Source organism: Narcine bancroftii, chromosome 5 (genome assembly GCF_036971445.1).
Source record: "Narcine bancroftii isolate sNarBan1 chromosome 5, sNarBan1.hap1, whole genome shotgun sequence".
In the NCBI taxonomy this organism is placed as follows: domain Eukaryota; kingdom Metazoa; phylum Chordata; class Chondrichthyes; order Torpediniformes; family Narcinidae; genus Narcine; species Narcine bancroftii.
Window position 1 is genome coordinate 56,853,143 of NC_091473.1, and position 26,669 is coordinate 56,879,811.

The following is a 26,669-nucleotide window of genomic DNA, read 5'->3' on the forward strand; positions in this document are numbered from 1 at the left end:
CATATGCCAGTTTTTATGGAGGGGCCCCGCTTCGAGGCTGGCTCCATCAGTGGAGAAAAATGAGCACTTAACTTTTTTATAGACGAGGCCTAAAAGGCAGCTGCAGCATCACTTTCATGAAGAGCGGCACCTCATTGAGTCCTCCGGAGCTGATGGAGGCAAGGCAACTGGTGCTGTAGTGCTGCCTGACAACACGACGGCATACATACGTGGTGAGCCATGGCCGTTTTCGTTACCCTTAATACCCAAAGCAGCTGGAACCGCTCTAGGAAATGCAGAGCGGTTCCAGCCAATTCCTGCTGTGTGGGGAATTATGGGTGATAAAGAAAGCCATTAATCCTGCTGCCCGGTGCTGCCCATCCGGCACACTGAGGGACTCCGACCTCCGGCACTTATGAACTGTTACTGCTACAAGATGCTGAGAAGTGGACACGGAGAAGCAGAGCCGGGAAGTATGATGGATGAAACGAGAGCGAAGAGCCAGGCTCGGCGAGCCGGAGGGGTAGCGGCGGGCAGAAGAGCTGGAGGAAGGAGCCTTAGGTTTCATAACAGGAACTTCTTTTTGTTTTAATGTGGGATGAATGACTGGGTTCTGGGTCACGGGCTAATGGTATCATCGCGTTGTCATCAGCCAGCCCCTAGCCAGCAGCTTGTGTTGGCAGCACATTTATGGACTGAGGTGGAGTGGCCTGCTCCACCTCTGCAACCAGGCTGAAGAAGCATCAGAGTCGGCATCTTGGAGCCATGCACCAAGCATTCATGGAGGTAGGTTCAGCGATGTGAGGGCGGAGAATATCTGCCTTTGCAGTCAAATAAAAGTGTATGAGAAAATCTACTACAAGTATTGCTTGAAAGAAGTGGATTTCAAAATTTCAAGATTTTCTTTTAAAGGGCCTAGAGTCTTTTAAATGTCCCAATTGTACTGACCTCCAGCACCATCCCTGGCAATGCATTCCAGGCACCCATTACACTCTGTAAAACTTACCGCTGACATCTCCCTGAAACTTTCCTCCTCTCATCTTATACAGATGCCCTCGGCTATTTGCATTACTGTAAACATTACTGCAATTAAACATGTCTTCAAAAACAAGAATATAAAGAGAAAGTCAGTTAAACACTTGATGTCTAATCATTTGGTAATGAGGCTCGAATGGACACTGCAAATTGTTTCAGACAGTTTCAATTACATCAGACAAAAAGGCAAAATACCATACAAGTCATTTATTTACACAGCTGCTGCGTTCGGGGAAATTATTCCCATTTTCCTGGAATGCATACTGTGTAAAAAATCTCGGAACAGGAATGTAGGTGCCATTCCAGTTCTGACTTTTTACCTCCTAGATCCCTTGTCATTTTCCTGGAACACCTGCAGTCTAATCTGAACTGCAGGCTTTCTGGGACCAACTCAGGTCAAAGTGTATTGTGTACTGTAATTTTCTTAGTATAGTTTTTTTTTAGTGCTGCCTGCTCTCTCCCACAGCCCGCTGTCTTGTTCTGTCCCAGCAGTCTGCTGCCTGATCTCTGTTGCTGTTAACCACTAAGCTAACCTGAACCCATACGACTAACCTTAAACAGAACCCCAACCTTAACCCTACCCCTATCCCAAATCCCACACCTAAGCCTAACCCTAAGGTGTGAATATAAGGTCACCCACTATGCAGACAATAAAATTATCCCAGGATACAATGAAATGCACAACTGAAACAGACACGAGGTAGTGAAAGCATGCATGGGCCAACCAAAAGAGATATCAGTGAATACAAGATGGATGATTATCCTGCTGCCCGCATATTAACAAACTAACCTGACCCTAACCCTAGATTTGACACTTATTTTGCCAGATTGTGAGCAAGCTGGTCTGTGGGTCTGCCCTCTTTGAACATTGAACAGTCTGAAGTCAACTGCTCTGCTCCCCCACTGACAGTCTGCCATCAGCTCTCAACGATAGGTAGCCGTGATTAGTAATGGATTACTTAAGGTGGAATGTGAGGGTAAAGAAAATTTTGAAATCCACTTCTTTCAAGCAATACTTGTAGTAGATTTTCTCATACACTTTTATAAATTGTGTTCGTGTTTTATTAAATTGACCATGCATTTTCCCATGCTTTTATAAATTGTGTGTATGTTTTATTAAATTGACTGTTTTCTCCACCTTCCTTTATACATTGTGTGCATAATCTTATTAAATTGTGTGTTTTTTTCCCCATGCCCTTTATACATTGTGTGCATACATCTTAATAAATCATGCACGTTTTATTCCCATTTAATTGTTGTGCTTTAATACAAGTAATATTTGATAACAAACCCTGGTGTCCAGACTAGTCTCTCATGGACATGCCACCTACTCAACACAATGACCAGTACTACTGTCAGCATTACTCATCGCTATCACCCTAATTTCAACCTGGCCTATACAACTGGGGGAATATTTTTGAGCCATTTTTTGGGAAAAACAAGCGAGTCTAACATGTTGCCAAATACAGTATGTTCTACATGACATTAGACGCAGATGTTGTTGAGTTACACATCCCACCCCTTTTATTCATGGAATGTTGGTATGGTGTCTAAAATCGCGGACAGAAAAGGAGCTTTGCAGTTCTGGTTGTTCCTGTGTGAACGACCAATGCCAGGATATCGGAGACCCTTCATAACGGTAAAATCCTGCGAAGTCTGTGTAAAAAATCATAACTGAATGAACATCTGTTTCTGCAGATACTCCATGTGGCAAAATGCATAAGGAATTTCAGCGAGTTAACAGTTCCCATCACCATGCTGGAATGCTGGGTGCTGAAGCATTACCATCCACCAAGATAACTTGATGCACAGAAGATAGAAGATTTGTAAAGATGGCATCTTCACAAATCTTCCATCTACTTTTCAAGATGGGATTAACTGGTTGTTAGCACATTACTGCTTGAATAGATAAACAAGAAAATTTGCAGATGCTGGGGTCAAGTGCTGGATAAACTCAGTAGGTAATGCAGCATCCACAAGAAGTGAAGGGTAACCAATGTTTCGGGGCTTGGTGCTTTGTCAGGAATGTTTTATCATATTCTTATTTTTGATGAAGGGCCCTGGTCTGAAATGTTGGTTACCTTTTGCTTCTTATGGATGCTGCTGTGACCTGTTGAGTTTCTCCAGTACAATTGTTTGACCAGTGTTTCCTGCATTACAATGGTGTTCACACTCCAAAAGTACTACATCAGCTGAAGAATTTTTTTTTCTGGCAATACTACTTCATTAACAGCCTGTAAAGCATAATTTCTGATTTGGCAGCAAATCAGAATCAATCCCAGTAAATGGCATCATAAAGCCAGTGTTCTGTACCATGGAGTTGACATATAGGAGCTCGTTGTTGCCGCAGACTAAACACACTACTGGTACCTTTGTCAGAATACACCCTTTTAAATTGGAGCAAAAGAGCAAGTTTAAATGTTAGATAACATAGCACAAGTTTTCCTATTTGCAATCTATTCTCCTGACCCAAACAAACTGTTGAAGGTGAAAACAGTGGGTGCATTTGCCTTTGTGCAAGTACAAGAGATGTGAATATAGTCAGTAGCCCCTTTCAAATCACAGCACTTGGGTTGCCCTCCTGGGATACAGGTGCGATTACTGGGGTGTTGGAAGCACCTTTTAAATTACAGGGGGATTGACCCTTTAAATTGCAGGGGGATTGACCCTTTAAATTGCAGGGGAATTGACCCATTACATCGTCAACCCGGCAACTTAAGGGGGATCCTGTCCCTGCAATGCTTCGTCATGCACTCACTGAAAGTACTGCCGGATGTTCAAATGCTGGCTGACCAGTGACACACGCACGCAAGCACTGGCATTACCAGAATAAGCGGGTCAGCCATTTTCCTGTTCAAATTGCCTGTGGACACGAGCTAGATAAGTTTAATTGGTTTCCCTGACTACCTTTGAGGTTGGATTGGGTTGGATCCTATCTAACTGCCATGTAACTGGGGCAATAACATTTTACATGGCAGTTTGAAAGGGCCCAATGTTAGTCAAAGTTTATACAGCGCATAAAAAGGCACTTCAGCCGAACTGAGAATACAGAACAGAACAACACAGGAACAGGCCTTACAACATACAATGTCTGCACCAAACATGATACCAAATGAAACTAAATTTCTTCCACCTGCACATGATACATACCCTTCATTCCTTGCATATTCATGTGTCTCATGGCCTCTTACCACTACTTCCTGCTTTCACCACTGCCCTGGCAGCCTTTTCCAAGCCCTGACTTGCCCCATCTTGTTTAAGCTTTGCCTGACCCACTTGTCTATGCTGATCAAGTTGTCTACCCAAGCTAGTCCCATTTTCCATTTTTGGCTCATGTCTTCAAAACCTTTCCATATCCCTGCCCAAACGTCCTGCAGTCAAGCAAGAAAGGATTAGTTGGAGGAGGACTGTAAGATGTAAACATTGACACAGATAGTTTCTCCACTGTAAATTCATCAAGACATCCATGTATAAAATTAAATTTACACCTTCCACAAATATTTTAATTGCATGTTTCTTTTGAGCATATTCATCATTAATTGAGTGTCCAATAAAGATAGCATTATAATTCGCCTCCATCACAAAATCAACAAATTCCATTTTTGTTTGAACTGTTCATGAGAATTGAGTTGCTGACATCAGAATTCCAAAGCAACTTTGCTTAGAAATTAAACCCTGTCATTTCATCATACTCGTTAATTTTGTTTCTGTTTGACCCAATTGGAGACTTATACCCTTGAGGAATGCCATTTTTCCCCTTTGATCCAGCTCTTTCCTAGATTTTGGGCATAGACAACTACATGTTACAAATTCCACTATGTTGGAAGGCTGCTAGCTGAAGGATAAAACTAATTCTGCACTTGTGTATTCATTACACATGAATGATTCCAATAGTACTTGTTGAAAACTAAATTATATTCTCAAAATTCAGAACACAGAGCCATAAGGAAATACTCTCTTGTAAATTCACCCAGGATTGGCTTACTCCCCAACTGTGGGTTGAAGTTGGCACCCTTCATATCAGTTTGGCTGTGAAACACATGAGGCCACCTCAACTCTGCAAAAGGAACAAGCATCTATTGGAGCTGAAATATTAACCATTTATTTTTCCACAGATGCAGGGTGACCTGAGTGCTTCCAGAATTTTCTGTTACTTCCAAACATTATAGTGTTATTAAAGTTATAAACCAGTTTTATTCAAAACTAACAGCTGCACTTGATGTTGCTCAAGTTATTATGCTGAGAATCATGAACTTTCCATTTATTTCCATGCATTGGATTTTGTAAATTAAATAAAATCTAAATTAAAACTAATAAGTAGCTAAATAAATCAACCGAACTGAAATTAATTTTTAAAATTTAGACATACAGCACAGTAACAGGTCCTTTCAGCCCACGAGCATGCCGCCCAATTACACCTAATTGACCTATAACTTTCCCCCCCCCCCAGTAAGTTTTGAAGGGTGGGAGGAAACCCACACAGATTTGGGAGAACATACAAACTCTTTACAGACAGTGCCGGATTCGAACCTTGGTCTCTGGTGCAGTAACAGTATCTGTGCTGCCCTAATGATTCCATTATTAATATAATTAGGGATTAAAATTACTAGTTTGATGAAAGATACCAATAAAAACACAGAAGATAAATGTGTACACAAATTGCATTTATTGCTGCTGTCTTTAAGAAGGAACAAAGTGTACTACATTTATTTGATATTCATGTTTATGTGCTTCAGAATACATTATGAATTTTTTTAAAAATAAGATGTAAAAATCCATGGACTATTTTTTATCTCCAGCTCTGGAGCATCCAATGCATAGATGAGCATGGAAAAGCAATGGTGTGAGATTGTAGTCAACAACTTTCAGCGATAAGGGGCACATGAGAGACTGCAGATGCTGGAGGAACTCAAGTGGTTTGAGTGGCATCAGTGGGAGAAAAAGAACAGTCAATGTTTTGGCAGGTCTTCCTAAAGATTTCTAGTTCAAAATTTTGCCCATTCTTTTTCTCCAGCTTTTAGTAATTATCTCTGTGCCTTGTGAACGTTGATAGAAAAACTAAGTAGGACAGGAAAATGAAGTTGCTTGAACTGAAAAAGTAGATCAGATGAAATGACTGGCATCAGAGCACATCGATATTTTCCGCAATAACCATTCACAGTGAATTAGTGTAATCTCAACTACATGTGGTGGCAATTTTGGAACTGATAATCTTGTGCCATTGCCTTGTACTAGTCGATCTAAATAATTAAGTATTATGAGTGGATCTCCTTTTCCTTCAAGATTTTATGCTGACACTCCAGGCAGTGAGAGTTTAAAAATTTATCAAAAAAATGTATAGCTTCAATGTCGGTCATACTATCAACAGATTTATGTTGGACAGGCAGGTCAGAAAACCAAGGAAAGTCTTTATTTATGACTTTCACTGCACCAAATTTTGGTGGTAAAATTGCTCTTCTGAACAGTTATCAGTAATTCAAAAAGTGCCAAGTGACATTTGGGAAAACAATACATCTGATCATGAAGAAACTCACAAAAATTTGGAGGAACTCAGTATGTCAGGCAGCACCCACGGAAGACTGTCAATGTTTTGGGCTGAAAGTCAATGTTTTCTGACAAAGGGATTCAACCCGAAACGTTGACTGTCTATTCTATCACCTTCCACAGATGCTGTCTGACCTACTGAGTTTCTCCAGCATCTTGTTTTTTTCTCCAGTTTTCCAACATCTGCATTTTCCTTTGTTCATCTTGCACAGGATCAATAAAGTAACAATTTAACCCAAGATTTTAATCAAAATCTTTATTTTCTGGTGGAACAGAGTCGGAATGTCCCTGTGAGGATTAACGGAAAGGTTAGAAAATATTGGGAGCCTTGTTTTCAAGGGATATTGGGAATTTGGTTTGGAGAAAGAGGGATGGGTACAAGACGTATGGACAGCAGGGAATATATGAAGTGATTTAGGAATATAAAGAGTGCAAAAAATTTTAAGAAAGAAATTAGAAAGGCTAAAGAGAGATACAAGGCTGCTTTGGCAGACAAGGTAAAAAAAATAAATCCAAAGGATTTCTACAGGTACATTAAAAGTAAAAGTGAAGGATAAAATTGGGCCCCTTGAGGATCAAAAGGGTAGGCTATGTGAGGAGTCAGAAAAGATGTGGGAAATTTTAAATGATTTATTTTCTGCAGTATTCACTAAGGAAAGGATTATTGAGCCAGGTGAAGTAAGGAAATTTGGTTGTGAGGTCATGGAAAATATACAGATTAATGAGGAGGTAGTACTGGCTATTTTAAAGAGAATAAAGGTGGATAAATCTCAACGTCAGTGGTAGGTAAATTAATGGAGAGTGTTCTTAGAGATGGAATATACAATTATTTGGATAAACAGGGACTGATTAGGTGTATTCAACCTGGTTTTGTACATGGTAGATCAACCATGTACAAATCTTACAACATTTTTCGAGGAGGTTACTGAGATGGTTGACGAAAGGAAAGCTGTGGATGTTGTCTTTATCGACTTTAGTAAGGCTGTTGACAAGGTTCTGCATAAGAGGTTAATAAAGAAGGTTCAATCATTAGGTATTAATGTTGATGTAGTGAAATGGATTCAACAATGGTTGGATGGAAGATGCCAGAGAGTAGCGGTGGAAAACTTTCAAATTGGAGGCCTGTGACCAATGGAGTGCCTCAGGGATCGATACTGGGTCCATTGCTATATGTCATATATTTTAATGATCTGGATGATAGAGTGGTAAATTAGATTAGTAAGTATGCAAATGATACTAAGACTGGTGGTGGACAGTGAGGAAGGTTTTCAAAGCTTTTCCAGTGGGTTATAGGCCAGTTAGAAGAGTGGGCAGAAAGATGGCAGGTGGAGTTTAATACTGATAAGTATGAGGTGCTATATTTTGGTAGGACTAATCAGCAAAGATCGTACACATTAAATGGTGGACAAATGAGGAGTGCAGTAGAACAAAGGGATATAGGAATTCTTGTACATAATTCCCTGAAAGTGGAGTCACATGTAGATAGGGAGGTAAAGAAGGTTTTTGATATGTTTGCCTTCATAAATCAGAGTATTGAGTACAGGAGTTGGTACAGGTGTATGTCATGTTGAAGTTGTATAAGGCATTTTGAGCAGTTTTGGTCACCGAATTATAGGAAGGATATCAATAAAATAGAGAGAGTGCAAGGAAGATTTACAAGAATGTTGCCTGGGTTTCAGGGTTTGAGTTACAGGGAAAAGTTAATCAGGCTAGGACTTTATTCCCTGGAGCGTGGAAGATTGAGGAGTGATTTGATAGAGATATTTAAATTATGAGGGGGACAGATAAAATAAATGTGTATAAGCCTTTTTTTTTTATTGAGGGTGGGGGAGATTCAAACAAGAGGACATGGATTGAGATTGAAGGGGGAAAAAGTATAGGGGAAACATGAGGGGGAATTTCTTCATTCAGAGGGTGGGGGGGGTGTGGAATGAGGTTCTGGCCAAATTGGTAGATGCGGGCTCGATTTTAATAGTTAAGGAAAAGTTGGATAAGTATATGGATGAGAGGTGTCAAGGGTTATGGGCTGGGTGAGGGCCAATGGGACTAGGTGGGAGAAGGTGTTCAGCATGGACTTGAAGGGCTGAACTGGTCTGTTTCTGTGCTGTATTTGTTACATGGTTATATGGAAAAACAACCACCTAAAGAAACACACAAAGATCAGCATGTACAGAGCCGTTGTCATACCCACGCTCCTGTTCGGCTCCGAACCATGGGTCCTCTACAGGCATCACCTACGGCTCCTAGAACGCTTCCATCAGCGCTGTCTCCGCTCCACCCTCAACATTCATTGGAATGACTTCATCACCAACATCGAAGTACTCGAGCTGGCAGAGTCCGCAAGCATCGAATCCATGCTGCTGAAGACCCTACTGCGCTGGGTGGGTCACGTCTCCAGAATGGAGGACCATCACCTTCCCAAGATAGTGTTCTATGGCGAGATCTCCACTGGCCACCGAGACAGAGGTGCACCAAAGAAGAGGTACAAGGACAGCCTAAAGAAATCTCTTGGTGCGTGCCACATTGACCACCGCCAGTGGGCTGATATCGCCTCCAACCGTGCATCTTGGTGCCTCACAGTTCGGCGGGCAGCAACCTCCTTTGAAGAAGACCGCAGAACCCACCTCACTGACAAAAGACAAAGGAGGAAAAACCCAACACCCAACCCCAACCCACCAATTTTCCCTTGCAACCGCTGCAACCGTGCCTGCCTGTCCCGCATCGGACTTGTCAGTCACCAACGAGCATGCAGCAGACATGGGCGTACCCCTCCATAAATCTTCGTCCGCGAAGCCAAGCCAAAGAAAAGAAAAAGAAAAAAAAATGGATGCATTTTGAAAGGACAAACAGGAAACTAGTACAGGGTTAATGGTTGGTTACTTAAGAGTGTGGATGAGCAGAGGGACTTTGGTTTTCAAATCCGTATATCCCTCAAGGTCACTGTATAGCTTGATAAGATAGATAAAAAGGCCTATGGGATGCTGGGCTTCATTAATAAGGGTGTTGAGTTCAGTAGAGGTCATGTTGCAACTCTACAAATCTTTGGTAAGACCAAATTTAGAGTATTGTGTTCAGTTCTGGTTACCTCGTTATAGGAAGGTTGTTGTGGAAGCTGAGAAGAGGGTGCAGAGGAGATTTACCAGGATATTGCCTGGATTGGAAAACAAGCCTTATGAGGCAAGGTTAGTACAACTGGGACTTTTCTCTTTGGAACATTGAAGGATGAGAGGCAACTTGATGGAGGTCTACAAGATCATGAGAGGCATAGATAGGGTCGACAGCCAGCACCTGTTTCCCAGTACAGGATCAGCAAACACCAGAGGAAATGTACAAAATAAATGGAGGGAAGTTTAGGGGAGACATCAGGTTGAAGTTTTTTTTTATGCAGAGAATTGTTGGTGCCAGGAATGCCTTGCCAGGGATGGTGATGGAGAATGAAACACTGGGGGCATTTAAGAGACTCTTAGACAAGCACATGGATGGAAGAAAAATGGTGGTTACTGGGTGGGGTGGGTTTAGTAGTTTTTTAAAGGAATATATGGGTCGGCACAACATCGAGGGCTGAAGGGTCTGTTCTATGTTGTAGTGTTCTGTGTTCTAAAACCTGCCTTTTAAGATCACCGGAGGTTTTGCAGGACAATGCTGAAAATCTTAAATATGATGGGTAATCAGATATCTCACAAGAGTTATCAGGATGCTTCACAGAAGCCTGAATTTCATTCTTTCTTTAACAGTACTTAATGCTAACTAATCCATCAAACCAAACACAATGTCTTTCATATTGAGCATTAATAACCCACTTATGTTCAATATGCAAACACTGATTTCCAATGGAAGAATGAATACATAGTAAGACACTGCGAGTCATTCGACACAAGGTTTTGGGAAACGTGTCTTTCATTTGGAACTACTTCATTCATTGTGTGCTCTCAAAGTCTACATCATCAGGAGTGTTCATTTTCCAGGATTATTCACTCTGTCTCTAAGTAATGAAAATTCCAAAGGCATTGTGTACGACGACAAAAGGAACTGCTCACACTAACCATCCAAGACTCTCATTTGAACAAAACAATATTTTTTTAATAGATAAAATACTTTCCCTGCATATGTGTTATTTGTCTATATGTGTGATATGTCTGGTTGTGTGTCTGCATGTTTTGCATCGAGGGCCAGAGAACGTTGTTTCGTCAGGTTGACTTGATTATGCAATAAAACCAAATGATCAATGAATCTTTTCAGACAGTTAAGGAGAGCAAAAAGAAAGGTTTAAGGACGGCATGGCTGAAACAGCGGTTAGCACAACACCTTTACAACAACAGCGATTGGGACAAGATTTCGAATCCTGCGCTGTCTGTAAGGAGTTTGTACGTTCTCCCTATATCTGCATGGGTTTTCTGCAGGGGGGGGGGGGGAGGCTCCAGCTTCCTCTCATCCTTCAAAACGTACCTGGGTTGTAAATTTGGCGGCACGGACTCGTGAGCTGAAATGGTCTGTTACAGTGCTCTATGTCTAAATTTAATTTAAAATCTTCATTAAATATTATCCAGCAGGCTTCACTGTAATGACTACTGCACTCATTTTAATCAGAGAAGCTACAGAGATACATGCTTGTAAAATTATGCATGCCTTTTAAAAGATTGCAAACCTTAGAAGCAAGCATCTAACATGTATTATGGAACAAGAAGTGCACAATATTTCAAATTCTGAACAGAGCATTTATGTAAATCAGTAAAATAAAACAAACCCTGCACTATAATTCTGCATTAAATTGCTCATGGATATTTTAGCTCACACTTTAATTCTATTCTTGCTGTAAACAGTTGTAATCAAGCCCTAAGCTGTCAATGGTTAAGACAGTAAAGGAAGTTGTTAAATGTTCCTGAAGTCATCCTTGGTACATACCCCCAATGACATCGCCGTTTTGGTAGTTCTTTCCCTTCTGTGCTTCCTCCTCATTTTGAACAGTGGAGACATGCTTGGCTGATGCACAGCCCATAGTTCTACGCAAATGGCTTCAGTGTGCACTGCCCACAGACCATCTCTAAGATGAAATCTCCTCCCTCCCTGCAAGATGGTTGTAACCTGTGGATAAATGAATTAAACAGTCTTAAAATCTCCAGTTAAAATGTTCTCACTTTTCTCTCTGCTGGAAAAGGCAGGAGACATCGCTGCCATTAATTCCCTTCACCTTGGGCACTGTAAATGAAAATGTCACCTCAGACAGCATATGGATCTCTTTCAACACACAAAGCAAATGAGAAATCTCAGACTCCCATTGATTCAATATCCAACTCCAAGGTATTGACAAGCAGTGTGCTCTACCAAAATCAAATGCTGCCGAGAGTGCAGAGAAATTCTGTTACAAGAAGGACAGAAAGAAAGAGGGAAAACTCAATTGTGGAACAAGTCAATAAAAAACTATGAAAGTAATACATTATAGATCCATATACTGTGTATGTCATATTTACTGAGCAATGAGATGCAAAAAGCCAAGAACTTAAGGATATTTGATGCAAGATAACTGACCATTGATTTGTGGTTTTGGTGTCTGACCAACATCGTTATACAAATAGCTCATTGCTATCCTATTACACATCAGCTGGCACTAAGGCCTACATGTAAATAGCAGAAGTGCTTTTACAATTGCATCTCCATGTTCCTCAAGCAACATTGAAGCGACATTCAGGCAGACACGCTGACGTTTTTATAATTACACGCACATCACACGATAGGTTCACTAAAAATGGAATAATATTAACGTCAACAATTTTTAATCACATTGTTATCATATATGCTTTTTTTTAAATTAAAGTTGCACAATATAAATTATCAACTTTTATCACTGATTTTTGATAGGGAATAAAGATTCCAAAGTCAAACAACAAAAATCAATTTCCTTATTACAGCACAGAGATAATGATGGAAATTATCAGCAGGTCAGGCAGCTTGAAAGAAGAAAGAAAAACAAAACTAACATTTCAAGTTGATGACCTTTCATCATTTTGCATTTCAAACATCAACATTTCTCACTCCACCAACACTGCCTTACTGCAAATGGGTTTATGGCCATACACACAACTACATTGTACAAATGCAGTGAAATTCTTGCTTGCTGAAGCCAAACAGCTACATTGTAATAGAAAAAAACTGCAACAATATACAATAAATTACCCCAATGGAGTAAGAGATGATAAATCAATGATAAATATTCAAAGATACCATAGTACAAGAAAAAAAAAGCTGTGGAGACAGATCTTTTTGTGGTGTCAGCGTAGTTTACGATTCGAGTAGTAAGAGGAGGTTCAGAAGCCTGCTTGCTACTGGGGTGGTTGGGGTGGGGGGGGGGGGCGGTGGAAACATTCTGTTCCTTCTTCCAGAAAATAGCAGCAAGAAGGGGCTGTGACCAAGGTGATGGGGACCCTTTAGGATTTCTTGAAGCAGCACATCACATAGGTGTCTTCAATGGATGAGAAGTCGTAGCCCGTGACAGACCTCTGTTTGCTACTTTCTGTCGCCTTTCTGGGCACTCGAGTTTACCAAAGCAAGATGTGATGTAACCAGTCAGTATTTATTTCAGATTTACAACATTTATTTTAAACTTAATAATTTCTTTATTCCAGTTTCATCAGTTTGATATAACATCCAAAAATGAAATAGATAAATTGCACTCTTTGCTTGATATTTCAGACTAACCTGCACATTCAGTTCTTACCTCAATGTGTATTAACCAACAGTGAAATGCTTTGCAACTCACCTACACTTGAACCTGCACCTAAACTTATCTTCTGCATTGAAAATGAATTTGTGGCCTGCCTAAAATGTCCAGGTTGTTCCATTAGAACTGCCACAGAAATATCGCGACTGCACGACATTTGATTCGTGAAGGATAAATACAGGCTTTAAAACCAAGTTTCACAAATACTTTACCCATTAAGATTACTCTGGCTAAAGAAACAATACATCATAAAGTAAGATTTCACAAACAACAACTACATCAAAGTATCCCTCTCAACATCAGAGTTAAAACAGAATATTGAGAGGAAAACTGAGACCTTCCTTGGGTGAAAAATGTTGGGGAAAGGGAGAGAAGGAAGAAAGACAAGAGGGACGGATTAAAAAGGGGAAGGCAAATCGCTACTAAGCCTAATCTCTTGGAACCCTCAAGGCCGATCCTATCCTGGTGAAAATTTTAAGAGAGCATTTCATTCAGGAATTGGGATAATTAGCAGCAAAATCTGTAATCCATTCCCTGACAGTTCAAGGCACAAATCCAATTCACCCAACATGAACCAGGACAACATCCAACCATTCCCTTTCCCATTCACACTACTCTTTGCTACCAGTAGGAGTGGGATCACATCTGACATTAAGATCTAATCAAGCAGAAATCCACTCTCTGCTGCCTTCAGATTCCTGAATGATCAGTGAATGAAAGACTTTGACTTTTCATGCACTTTTTTTTGTTGAACGGTGGTTTATAAGAATGTTTGCACTGTAAATGCTGCTGCTAAACATTGAATTTCATAACTTGTTCACGAAAATAAATTCTGATTCACTGAAACATTTTGAATGTTTAAAGGTATGGACTGAGTAGATGTAGAAATGTTGTTTCCCATGCTGGGAGAGTTCAGGACAAGAGGGCACACCTTCAGGATTGAAGGGCATCTGCTTAGAACAGAGATGCTGAGGACTTTCTTTAGCCAGAGGGTAGTAAATCTATGGAATTTGTTGCCACAAGCAGTTGTGGAAGCCAGGTCATTCATTGGGTGTATTTAAGACAGATTAAACAGATTTTGATTAGCCAGGACCTCAAAGGTTATAGGGAGAAGGCCAGCCAGAGGGGCTGAGTAGGGAAATGGATCAGCTCAAGATTAAATAGTGGGGCAGACTTGATGGGCTAAATAGCCCAATGCCTTATGGACGATCAAAGGAACTGCTCATATTAACCATCCAAGACTCTCAGAACTAAATCACAAAATGCTGTTGACACCGCGGTTGAAGTAAAAACACAAAATTCTGGAGACGCTCAGCAGGTCAAACAGTCTCCTTTAAATAGCAAAGGCAAAGATACATGTCATCCGAGACTCTCATATTCATGAAAAATACTTATGCTTTTTATTTGTATAGATGAAATGAGTATCCTGCATATGTATTATTTGTCTGTATGTGTTTTTTTAATTTAGACATACAGCATGATAACAGGCCATTTCGGTCCTCGAGTCTGTGCTCCCCAATTTACACCCCATTAACCTATACCCCAATATATTTTGAACCGGAGCCCCAGGGAGAAAACCCACATAGACATGGGGAGAACGTACAAACTCCTTACAAACAGCACAGGATTGGAACTGCTACGCCAATCATGCCTTCCATATGCCTGGTTGTGTATCTGCATGTTTTGTACTGAGGACCGGAGAAAGCTGTTTCGGCAGGTCGTACGATGAAAATAAACTTAACTTGACTAAGCCTTATGATCATTGGTGCAGCTGAACAGCTCCGCATCTGGAAGTTACTTTTTTCTCCTTTCTCTGCTTTGTCTGTCAATGAATCCATACTTGTATATTAAATCCCGTAACAGGTGTTTTAATTCGGATTTATTTCCTCTGATAAAACAACTTGAGAACACCACAGCACAGAAACAGGCATCTTCGGCCCTACTAGCCTGTGCCAAACCATTATTCTTCCAGGCTCCACTGACCTACTCCCAGACCATATTGCACCATACCGCTACCATCCATGTACCTGTCCAAATTTATCTTGAAAGTCAAAATTGAGCCTGCATTCACCAATTCAGCAGACAGCTTGTTTAATTCTCCCACCACTTTCTGCATGAAATAGTCCCTCCTAATGTTCCCTTTAAACATTCCTCCTTTCACCCTTAACCCATGTCCTCCAGTTTTTATCTCTCCTATTGTCAATGGTAAAAAAAGTATTAGTTTCTTTTTTCTGCTTTTTTTTGATAAATTGATAATATTTGGTTTAATTTTATCATTGTCCTAGACCATAACAATTACTTATATATTATACCAAGGTATGACAAATGTTGGTACATAATGTAACTCAAGTGGTTTATATTCATAATTATTTTAATAACATTAAATTAACAATTTTGGATTATAAGTGCATTTATATTAATTATATGGTATCTACATGCTATGATATTCCTTAGTTATATTAGAACATGTAACTAGGATTATTATGTTAATCTCAAATAAAATATTTTAAAAAGGAAAACACCTGCTTGCATTTACTCCATCTATAACCATCATATACACCTCCATCAAATTCTTCTACAGTGCAGGAAATAGTCCTTATTGTTACACCTCCACATTAAGCTGTGTTGCAATTATTCCAGTGGGTGTGAACGCTTATTGGAATAAAATGTCAAGGTAATTTCTCTGTCACGGATCCAGTCATGGAAGAATCTCAGCCAAGCTCATTTATTTTCATCCCAGTGTCTAAGCTGTTCAAACTTACACCAGTCATGGTCACTGTGTATCACAATTGTTTCCAATTTCTTCGTGTGAATAATTATATAAATAAATAATTCTGTTTGGTTAGCGTTACACTATTGCAGCACCAGCGACCAGGGTTACAATTCGACGCTGACTGCAAGGAGTTTGTGTGTCTGCATAAGTCTTCCACTCACTCTTCAAAACATACAGCGGTTGTAGGTTAACTGAGTGTATTTGGGCGGTACGGGATCATGGCCCAGAAGGTCCTGTTACCATGCTGTATGTCTAAATTTAAATGTTTTCTTTTTAAACATTTTTACTGATTTTGACATAAAGTATGTACATACAAAACAATAATGGTATGCTTATTAATGATAAATGATAAATTAGATAACTCAAAACTATAATACATATAATATATTATAAAAATATAAAAGTCATAAATTCTAAACCCTATCCCCTAAGACATGGTGCTTTACTGAAGAAAATATGTACTTTGTTCATGAAATAAAACAGAAAATATTAAGATTTCAAAACAATATTATATCTCGAGGTTATGAAAGAAATTTAAGAATGTTCCCCAGTATTCAAAACCTTATATTTGAATTAATTGAGTAACGTATCTTTTCTAAATGTAAGCAGGATATAATGTCCCTCAAACATTGAGCCTGGGTGGACGGGGAAGCATCCTTCCATCTAAAAAATACTCATCTAGCCAGGAGAGATGCAAAAGACAAAAAACATTTAATTGGAGTTTAAAAAGTATCAACTTCTCCACTTGTACCAAAAAGAACAAATTTACACTTAAATTTAAAGTTAGAGTTTTAAATACCTCCCTCCAGTATTTTTTCAAGACTAGTAAATTAAGATCAATCCTGTTCCCAGGCATTTTTAATTTTAATTTGTTGCAAGAGTTGAGCAGTGTTTCTGGTGGAAAGATGTGGGAGTTCAAAAAAATATATTCATATATTTAGCTCATAAAAAATACTTAAGTATTGGAATCAATTAAATCTTTCGACAATTCCTTCACAATCGGCACAGTTGGTGCAGCAGTTAGCACAACGTCCTTACAGCACCGGTGATCGGGACCGGACCTGGGTTCAGATCCCGTGCTGTCTGTAAGGTGTTTGCACATTCTCCCCATGTCTGCGTGAGTTTTCTCCGGGGTTCTTGTTTCTGCCCACTCTTCAAAATGCACTGGGGGTAAGTTAATGAGGTGTGAATTGGGTGGCACAGACTCATTGGGCCAAATTGGCCCAATATGTCTAAATTATGAAAAAAAAATCTTGAAGACAGCTCGATGGGCCATTCTGAGCCTAGAGTCCAAATCATGCTTCTTGTGTTGGCCAAGTGCAATATCCCAACAAATTACAAGCCCACATGATAAGATTTGAGGGATATGGAAACTGCAGATGTTGGAATCATGAGAGAACAACATGATGGAGGAACTCAGCAGGCTGGGCATCATCCATGGGTAGAAATGGTTAGTCAGCATTGAAACAATAAAGGATCCCAATCCAAAACATTGACTCGTGCCAGAGGTGCTGTAACGGCAGCACTACTGCTGCTGCAGACTTGGCGGGTCTGGGAAGTGAAGGCACAGTGCTGTTCCGCAAGGACCTACTGTTTGGTCGGGATGCCAACATGCCATACAGGCTTAAAACAGCCTGATAAAGGACCTGCAACTGCCGAGCTTGTTTCCCAAGATGGCAGCATCTGTGCTGGGCAGTATTCCACAAGGAGTAGCAGAAAGGGCAATAGAAATGTGGACAACACCCAGTACCCCCCTCATCCCCACACTGCACCCATTGAGAAAGAGAAGCATAGAAAATGAACCTATTGGACAGCGACCACAACAGCAGACCAACAAGGAGCTCAGCAGCTGAAGGTTCCACACGGCCTTTGGGCAGTTGGTGACTTGCAGTCAAAGGATTCACAAAGGCTGCAAGAGATTGCCTCATGAGAACCAGGTATTGGAATAGGATTTTGAGAGGGTGCTGTGTGGAACCTTCAGCTGCTGAGCTCCTTGCTGGTCTGCTGTTGTGGTCACTGTCCAATAGGTTTGTTTCCTATGCTTCTCTTTCTCAATGGGTGCCCTTGCAAGTGTGAAAGCGTTCAGTGACTCAGTTAGGAGTGATCTAGTGTGAAAGGCCAAATCCCCATCCCTATCCTGTGACACTCAACGGCTGATTTACTGGGATGCAAGTATGGAAGGGGCTTGTGCTTCACTTCCTATGGAGCTGTATTACTCATGAGTTTCTCCAGCACATTTGTGTTTGCAGAGGTCATGTGTTCCAGTTTTACTCCAGAAACCTAAACAGCCTTGCACTTTTATAGCGTGCTGAAGTAATGGTGCAGTGAAACAGATGATGCAATTTGGACGAGTTGTTAAATCAAGATATGATCTCCCAATTTAATTGGCTATTAATTACTTCCCAATTTCATCATCGGTGAGAAGAGTTCTGAACATTGGGCTGTTTCAGGAATGGCTGAAAGCAAAGTGGCTGAGTTTCTTATGCTGTAACAGGGAGAAATAAAGGCATCTGGCATTTCACTGGACTTGAGAGCAAGGATTGGGTCACTTGGAAAAAAAAGTATCGTGTAAAGATTTTGAATGGATTATAATAATCAGTATTTCAAATACAGCTCTAAAGGAAGCAGACTGGCAGAGTTGAATTGTTTGTTCTCAATGTGTCAAAAGCCCCCTTCACACTTGCATACCACTAAATTGACTGTTCAATATTCTGGGATAGGAATGGGGGTTTGGCTTTTCAGACTTGATCATTCCTAACTGGGACACTGAATGTTTTCACTCTGGCAAGGACCCATCCCCAGGGTTAGGACTTTTCTACCTTCTACTGGTGACATCATAACACATTGAACGATGGTGGATCTGCCCTAAAACCTGATCAAAGTATCATGATCTTATATTTGAAAATTAATCATGCCTAATTATAACATAATTAAAGCTTATGTACAGCACAGTATGAGCCCTTCAACCCCTGTTGTTGTGCTGACCAATATAAACCTTTAGAAGGGACTGTGGGAAAGTGCGAGCAATAAATAGCAATAGCAGACAATTTTTAAATGGGGTGGGAAAGTTGGTAGCACTAATCGCATACAATTTATATAGCGTGGGAAAGTTAGTAGCACTGTTGTGTACAATTTATAAATACCGTGGAAAAAGCAATGGTGGACCTGCCTTCCCAGAATTCCATGCAGCAGAGAAAGGGCTGTATGCCCAGCTGCATGCATTGAGCATTCATAGAGGGGTTTTTCCTGCAACACAGCATTCTGGGAAGTCAAGTCTGCCATTGCTTTCTTCCCACGGTTTTTATAAATTGTGTGCTATAGTGCTACCAATTTTCCAATGCTGTTTAAAAATTGTCCATTATTGTCCCTGTCCATTATGCTGGTGGGGTTATAAACTGTATTAAAATGAATGTGCTGCCAAGGCTTCAGTATCTCTTCCAAATACTGCCCTTAGCATTGCCCCAGCGGTTTTTCCAGAACCTGCTTTCATGGTTAAGAACATTTTTATGGAACGGGAAATTGACCTAGGACGTTTGGGCAGTTTACAGATGCTGGACTTCAAAAGTATTGAGGAGCCCAGTCAAAATACATCTCCTCACTATTCGAGGGAAGGGAGGTGCCATCCTAGGGTATAAATTGGTCTGCATTTGATGGGTGAGAAGGTGGCAGAGGATTTCATTTATAAATGGAATGCTAAATTGCTATCTGGGAAAACTGACAGCCCCATATTGAAACACATTATTTGCATTTGGAATAACATTAACTAATATTTAGGAATAAAAGTGGGGCTGTCCCCAAAAACACCCGTCTCCTAATTGATTACTACCTTTGACAGTAGGTAACAAGATCCTGGGCATCTGACGTCAGAATGGCCTCACGTGAACAACTTAGACAGAAATATGATTTATCAAATAGTACACTCCACTGCTACCTTCAGATAAGATCTTTTCTACGGGGCAAATTAGGTCCAACATGGCCCTACCAAAGTGCCGTGACATAGAGACTAGGATTCGAAGGGGGATGACCAAGAAATTCATTTCGGCAACAAATTTCCTCCTCCGAGTGGAAGGACCTAAACGAAGCTTTCATAAATCAAGGCAGAAGTGGGAGTCAGACCTAGGAATAATGATTAATGACACAGGTCGGACCAGCATAACTGCAATCATCAATGCATGGTATAGGCTGGTGCCAAACAATTTTTTGCCCCAGCTGTACCTTACACTGCAAAAGATCAGTAGATCTAACCCAGAATTATTAGACCAATGTTTTAGATGTGACATTGAGACAGGGAACTTTGAGTGGCAATGACGTGGACATGTACTAAGGTGAGGCCCTTTTCGGCAGAACTAGGCGAAGTTCTCGGGAAAATTGTAGGTAAGGAATTTCCACAGGACCCAGTGTTGTTCCTGTTGGGTAATATAATGGACATAAGACTTAAGATGAAGCTGTCTAAATTCCAAATTCAATTTGTAATGAAGTCCGACTCTTGTTTGAGCATTGGACTGTGGAGCAAGGCGATGCAAAGCTGTGTTCCTCTGGGGAGGTATGTGTGGTGGTACCCCACCGGCCTACTGTAGGGGGAAACCTCTGTACCTGCAGGAGTGTAAGGGGACAGGACAACACCTGGCTGGCTGTCAGTCAGCCAGCCTGCCTGAATGGATCAAGCCCCACCTGGTCCGGTGTCAATCACCCTCCGGGATATCAACTAAGCAGAGATGTTCACTATTTCCCTCACTGTTCGCTTTAGCAATAGAACCATTGGCAGAACGGATAAGAACAGAAAATAAAATAAAAGGGATAAAAATAAAGGAGAAGGAGTTTAAAATCAGTTTATTTGTAGATGACATCATAGAATACTTAACAGAACCAGAAATATCAATAAAAGAACTACATAAGAAATTGAAGGAATATGGAGAAATATCAGGGTACAAGATCAATGCAAATAAAAGTGAAGCGATACCAATGAATAATGCGGATAATACAGAATTTTGAAAAGGATCACCATTTAAATGGCAAACACAAGCAATGCGATATCTAGGTATTAGATTAGATAATAATTTAAGCCACCTGTACAAATTAAATTATCAGCCATTAATACAGAAATTACACGAAGACTTAGAACATTGGAAAGAATCACCACTAACGTTGATAGGGAAGGTAAATTGCATTAAAATGAATATCTTCTCAAGGATACAATACTTATTTCAATCGTTACCAATTCCCTTAAATACAGAAATTCTTCAATTAACTAAAGAGAATAATAAGGAAATTTTTATGGAAAGAGGGGGAAACCAAGGATAGCGTTAGATAAATTAACAGAGTGGTACAACCAAGGTGGTCTGCAGTTACCAAACTTTAAGAATTATTATAGAGCAGCACAATTAAGGTTTTTATCAGATTTTTTCAGACAAGGGAAAAACCAGATTGGACTAAGATAGAGCTAGATAAAATAGGGGAGAAGGTACCGGAACATATACTTTATAAGTGGGATGAAAAGCTGGTGCAATATAAAAGCTCACCAGTACTGCATCATTTACTCAACGTATGGAAGAAGATTCACTTAGAAAGGAAAAAAACAAATTACCAACAACCAAAATTATTATTGACGCAAAATCAGCTAATCCCTTTTACAATAGATAACCTTTCCTTTAGAGAATGGGAGAAAAAGGGAATAAAAGAATAGAAAATAGTTTTTTGGGAAATAATTTATTAACATTTGAACAAATGAAGTACAAACATGGAATAACTCACAATAGAATGTTTGCATACCATCAACTGAAAGCCTACTTTAAGGATAAATTGGGAAACAGACTGAGATGATCAGAAGGAAGCAGCTTTGAATATGTGATTACAGAAATAATGATAATAAAAAGATTTATAACGAATATGTACATCAAGCTGCAAGAGAAGGAAAATTATGAAATAAGCTATAAACCCAAACAAAAGTGGGAAAAAGATTTAAACATGAAGATAAAAAATGAAATATGGAAAAAGTTATGCTCTGGAACTATGAAGAATATAATAAACACAAGGTTACATATGATACAGTATAATTGGTTACACAGGTTATATATCACACCCCAAAAGTTTTTAAAAAATGGGATCCAACATTATCAGATAGATATTTTCACTATAAGAAGGAAACGGGAACAACAGTTCATGCAATTTGGGCATGTGAGAAAGTGAAAAAGTTTTGGGAAGATCTAAATCAGTTAAAATAAAATCACAAAAAGCAACATACCAAAAAATCCAGAGATCTTTCTTCTAATATAAGTAAAAAATTAGGCCTCAAACTGGATGAAGCGCAAAAAAGATTTATTATGATAGCCTTAGCTGTAGCAAAAAAAAATGTATAATGTCAACTTGGAAATCAAAAGAGAGCCTGAAAGTACAGCAATGGTACATGGAAATGAATAAATGTATTCCATTGGAAAAAAATAACATATAATTTAAAAAATAAAGTCACATTATTTGAACAAATTTGGGAACCGTTCATGGAACATAACAGAGAGGGTTTGCCTCAGACCTCCACCCCCTAAAATGATAAGACGACTAAATGACTTGACCCTGTGTGTAAAAGTAGATGATAGAATTTTCTTATTTATTTTCATTATGTGATGACATTGTTTAATGGTTTTATTGTATTGTATATGTTGAACGTTTAATGGGTTTGGAGGGGGCTGGGAAGGGTGGGAGGGAAGGTAGGGGGGAAAAAAGGGAGAGAAAATGCCATTGTGTATATTTAAGAGGGAAATGTTTGTATGTATTTTGATTGATATGGTCCTATTGCTGCAGCTAAGCCTGGCTCTATGGAAGTCTTTGTGGATTAAAGCCTGTTGTAGTCTTTACCTTGTGTGTGTCTGATTCTGGCTAACAGCACATCACAGTATGGCACTTCCAAAAGATTTGGCAATCATATCTACATTTTATAGGAGCATGGTTGTGGGGAGAACTGCTGTGCCTCACTACTCTGCCTTCCCTGTTTCCTTCTCAGTTATAGGGGGGGGGGGGGGGGGGTGTTGGGAGGCAAGCAGGGGACCGGTCTCATTCCATCCGGGAAAAATTAAGAAAATAAATTGGCCTGGACCTGGGTCACCTTGCCGTGACAAACCTATAACGCCCTGATGTATGATTTATTCCATTGTGAATGTTTCTTTGTCCTGTGAGGTTTTTTTGACTAGTTAAACCTCATGTGACATGGGAATGGGAGTGGGGGGAGGGTAGAATAGGATAAATTTGGTCTCAACAGAGGAATCTGTATAATATGGATTTGAATAAGTTTTAATCAGTGTTGATTGTACTCACTGACAATAATATTGTTGAAAGCTCTTTGATTCCAAGTCTGGAAAATTATAAATAAAATATTCATAAAAAGATTGTCTGCTATTGCTATTTATTTGTTCTCTCTCTCCCCCACTGTGACTTTTCCATGGCAAAGTTTATACTTTCATTTTAATCTTTTCTTCCTGCACTCACGCAAAAACCTGGGTCATTTCAATCCCACAATGCAATGAACTGTTTCACACTTGCCTGATTGCAACGCCGGCATCTGCAGGTGCTAGAGATTGTACTAGGGGTTGAGGCTGTCAATCCCTGGCATGAGATGACGTTATCTGGTGCCGGCATTGGGCTGATTTTGCTTTCACACTAGACACTTTAAAGGCTAATTGGCATTTGATTCCTGGGATCACTTGCAAGTGTGAAAGGGCTAAAGTCTCTGGCAGCTATTCAATGTTTTCAAGATTGGAAATCTGTCTGGGTATAAATGGGTTTTCATGCTGAAGGAAAATCTTGATCTCCAGGAGCTACAGTCTTAAGCAAACAATGAGAAGCTGGAGGAAACTGAAATGTGAAGTAGCACCCTTGGGTAGAAATGATCAAAGGTTTCAAGGATCCTTTTATTGTCATGTAATAATACATTAAAAATATAATACACAGTGCATGATATACTCGACTTTTGACTGTTGGCAAACAAAGTTATCTTGAACGTTGCCCAACACCCCTTAAAATCAAAGAAAGAGAAGCAAGAGAGAATCCCTTCAGAGACACCGAGTGGATTAGCCTTCAGTGCTCCTGCAGCCTCTGCATGACCTCTTGGCAGGGTATGGGTGTTAGATGGTGACACTATCTATTGTTACAATCAAGCATTCAACTCCTTACCAGCAACACAGGCCTGTACCTTGCCAACTATTAGCCATTTATTACATATATGCAGGGCGGTGCCAGACTATTTTGTACCCTAGGCAATGCCAACTATTTACACCCCACCCAAAAAAAATTCCATCTCCCACAACCTGAGTCCATAGAAAATGAGTTCCTAGAATAATAGAACCATAAAATATGACAGCAAACAGCCCATAAAATAGAGGGAGTCACGTGATGGAGTAGTGGCCGGACGGTGAACTCCAGCCCTCTCCAGAAAAGTCGGGAAAAACAAAGGAAAACACAAAGGCACAGAAGTAAAAGTTACAGAAAAGTGAGTATAAAGGTGGAAAGAAGATGGCGACAAAAAAAGAAAAATCGAAAGCAACGGTAAGAAGAGAGGAAGAGAAGACAAAGGAGGAAAAAGGTGAAGGCCTTACCTGTCCGAAGAGGCCCGCTGCGGAGAGAGAAACCCGCTCCCTCAGGTCGGTAAATAATGGACTACAAAAATGGCTCGCTGAGCCAAGTAAAAGTGTGCAACCGGGCATGCGCGAGGAATCGCGCGTGCGCGATACGAATGAAAAAAAACACACCGACGGGAGGGGGGACCAGCTGGGGAGTCGATCTCCACAGCCGGCAACGACAGCTGCAGAACACCTGCAGCAAGAAGAGACCACAGAAGACAATAGAAACAAGAAAGAAGAAGAGGAAAGGGCACCAAAGAAACAACAGATGGCCAACCCAGAGGAAGAAGAAGAGGAAGAGGAAGAGTACAGGGAAATAGAAGAAGAAAAGAAAGGCAAGGTAAAGGATATACTTGCTCTTATTAAAGGATACATGGAGTCATTTAAAGAATGGCAAACACAGGAATTTAAGGATTTAAGAAAAAGAATAAACAACACAGAAGAGAAAATAAATAAAATGGAGATGACCTTAACAGAAATGGGAAAGAAAATGGACAAGATGGAAGAGCGGGCAGTAGCAGCAGAAATGGAGGTAGAAGACTTAAAAAAGAAATTGGAGAAATCTAATAAAAAAACTAAAGAGACACAAGAACTACTAGCTCAAAAAATAGATACAATGGAAAACCATAACAGAAGAAATAACATAAAGATAGTGGGCCTTAAGGAAGATGAAGAAGGCAAGAATATGAGGGAGTTTATAAAAGAGTGGATCCCTAAGACCCTAGGATGTCCAGAACTACAGCAAGAAATGGAAATAGAAAGGGCACATAGAGTATTGGCCTCTAAACCACAACCACAACAAAAACCAAGATCTATTGTAGTAAAATTCCTAAGATATACTACAAGAGAAAAGGTACTGGAGAAGACAATGGAAAAAGTAAGAGAGGGCAACAAACCACTGGAGTATAAAGGGCAAAAAATCTTCATTTATCCAGATATAAGTTTTGAACTCCTAAAGAAGAGAAAAGAGTTCAATACAGCAAAGGCGATTTTATGGAAGAAAGGGTATAAATTTATACTAAAGCATCCAGCGGTATTGAAAATATTTATTCCAGGACAACAAAACAGACTATTCTCGGATCCAGAAGAAGCACGAAAATTTGCAGAACAATTACAAAAATAGACTGAGGGAGGAAGACGGGTAATGAGAGTTAAAATGATCACGATTGATATGTATGTGGGTAAAGACAAAAATAGACTGAGGGATGAAGACAGGTAATGAGAGTAAAAATGATCACGATTGATATGTATGCGGGTAAAGAGGTATAAGAGTGAATAGAGACAATGAGCATACATGAATGTATCTGTACTTAGAGGAAAATATAGATAGTATAGACAAGAATTAATAAAGGAAGGTAATGGAATAGAGAGAATAAGGAGGGAATTAAAAGAGTGACCTTTGTGACATATGAAAAGTGAAATCTTTTCTGGGGGAGGCGGGGTGGGGGGAAATAGCGGTCACTGCAAAATCAGTTGACGCTTGCGAGTGGATTCGCAAATCCAAATGGAGAGGGGAGATGTGGTTGTCCGACAAGGGATAAAGGACAACTCAGGAGGTGAAGGGGAGATTGGGGATAAATAAGATAGAAATAGGAGACTAAGGAAAATGTTGGATGTTGTAGGAATGTTGTCTTGTAAAGAGTTGAAAATAAGAAAACAGAAATGGAAAAGGAGGAAAGGTAATGATGGAAAAACGGAAAGAGAAGATAAACAAAATATAAAAGGGCTACGCTGAACTATGTCTTTAAATACTAATGGAATACATAACCAAATTAAAAGGAAGAAACTACTAAATTTAAATGAATAAATGTATTCCATTAGAAAAAATAACATATAGGTTAAGAAATAATATTGAAATATTCGAACAAGTATAGGAGCCTTACATTAAATACAATAGTGAAAACGTACCGGGGACAAACATTACCTAAGTTGATGGAAGGAGAAGGAAAGAAAAGAATGGACTCAGTAGAATTTCTGGTGTAATTTTGTTGAATGACAACATTGTCTGACTGGCTTA

At 39.8% G+C, this 26,669-nt stretch overlaps 1 protein-coding gene across 7 annotated transcripts in view; it reads right to left on the bottom strand.

Annotated features, from left to right (window-relative positions):
- LOC138763404 (acyl-CoA-binding domain-containing protein 6-like) overlaps positions 1–26,669 on the bottom strand; it is a 552,989-nt gene that overhangs the window by 443,465 nt on the left and 82,855 nt on the right. For 6 of the 7 annotated variants that reach the window (XM_069937482.1, XM_069937485.1, XM_069937483.1 and 3 more), the window contains one exon: positions 11,461–11,640. The exons of the other annotated variant lie outside the window; for it this stretch is intronic. In XM_069937482.1, coding sequence (XP_069793583.1) covers positions 11,461–11,554 — 94 coding nt within the window. In that variant the 5' untranslated portion in view covers positions 11,555–11,640. The remainder of the gene's footprint in view (positions 1–11,460; positions 11,641–26,669) is intronic. 7 annotated transcript variants of the gene reach the window in all.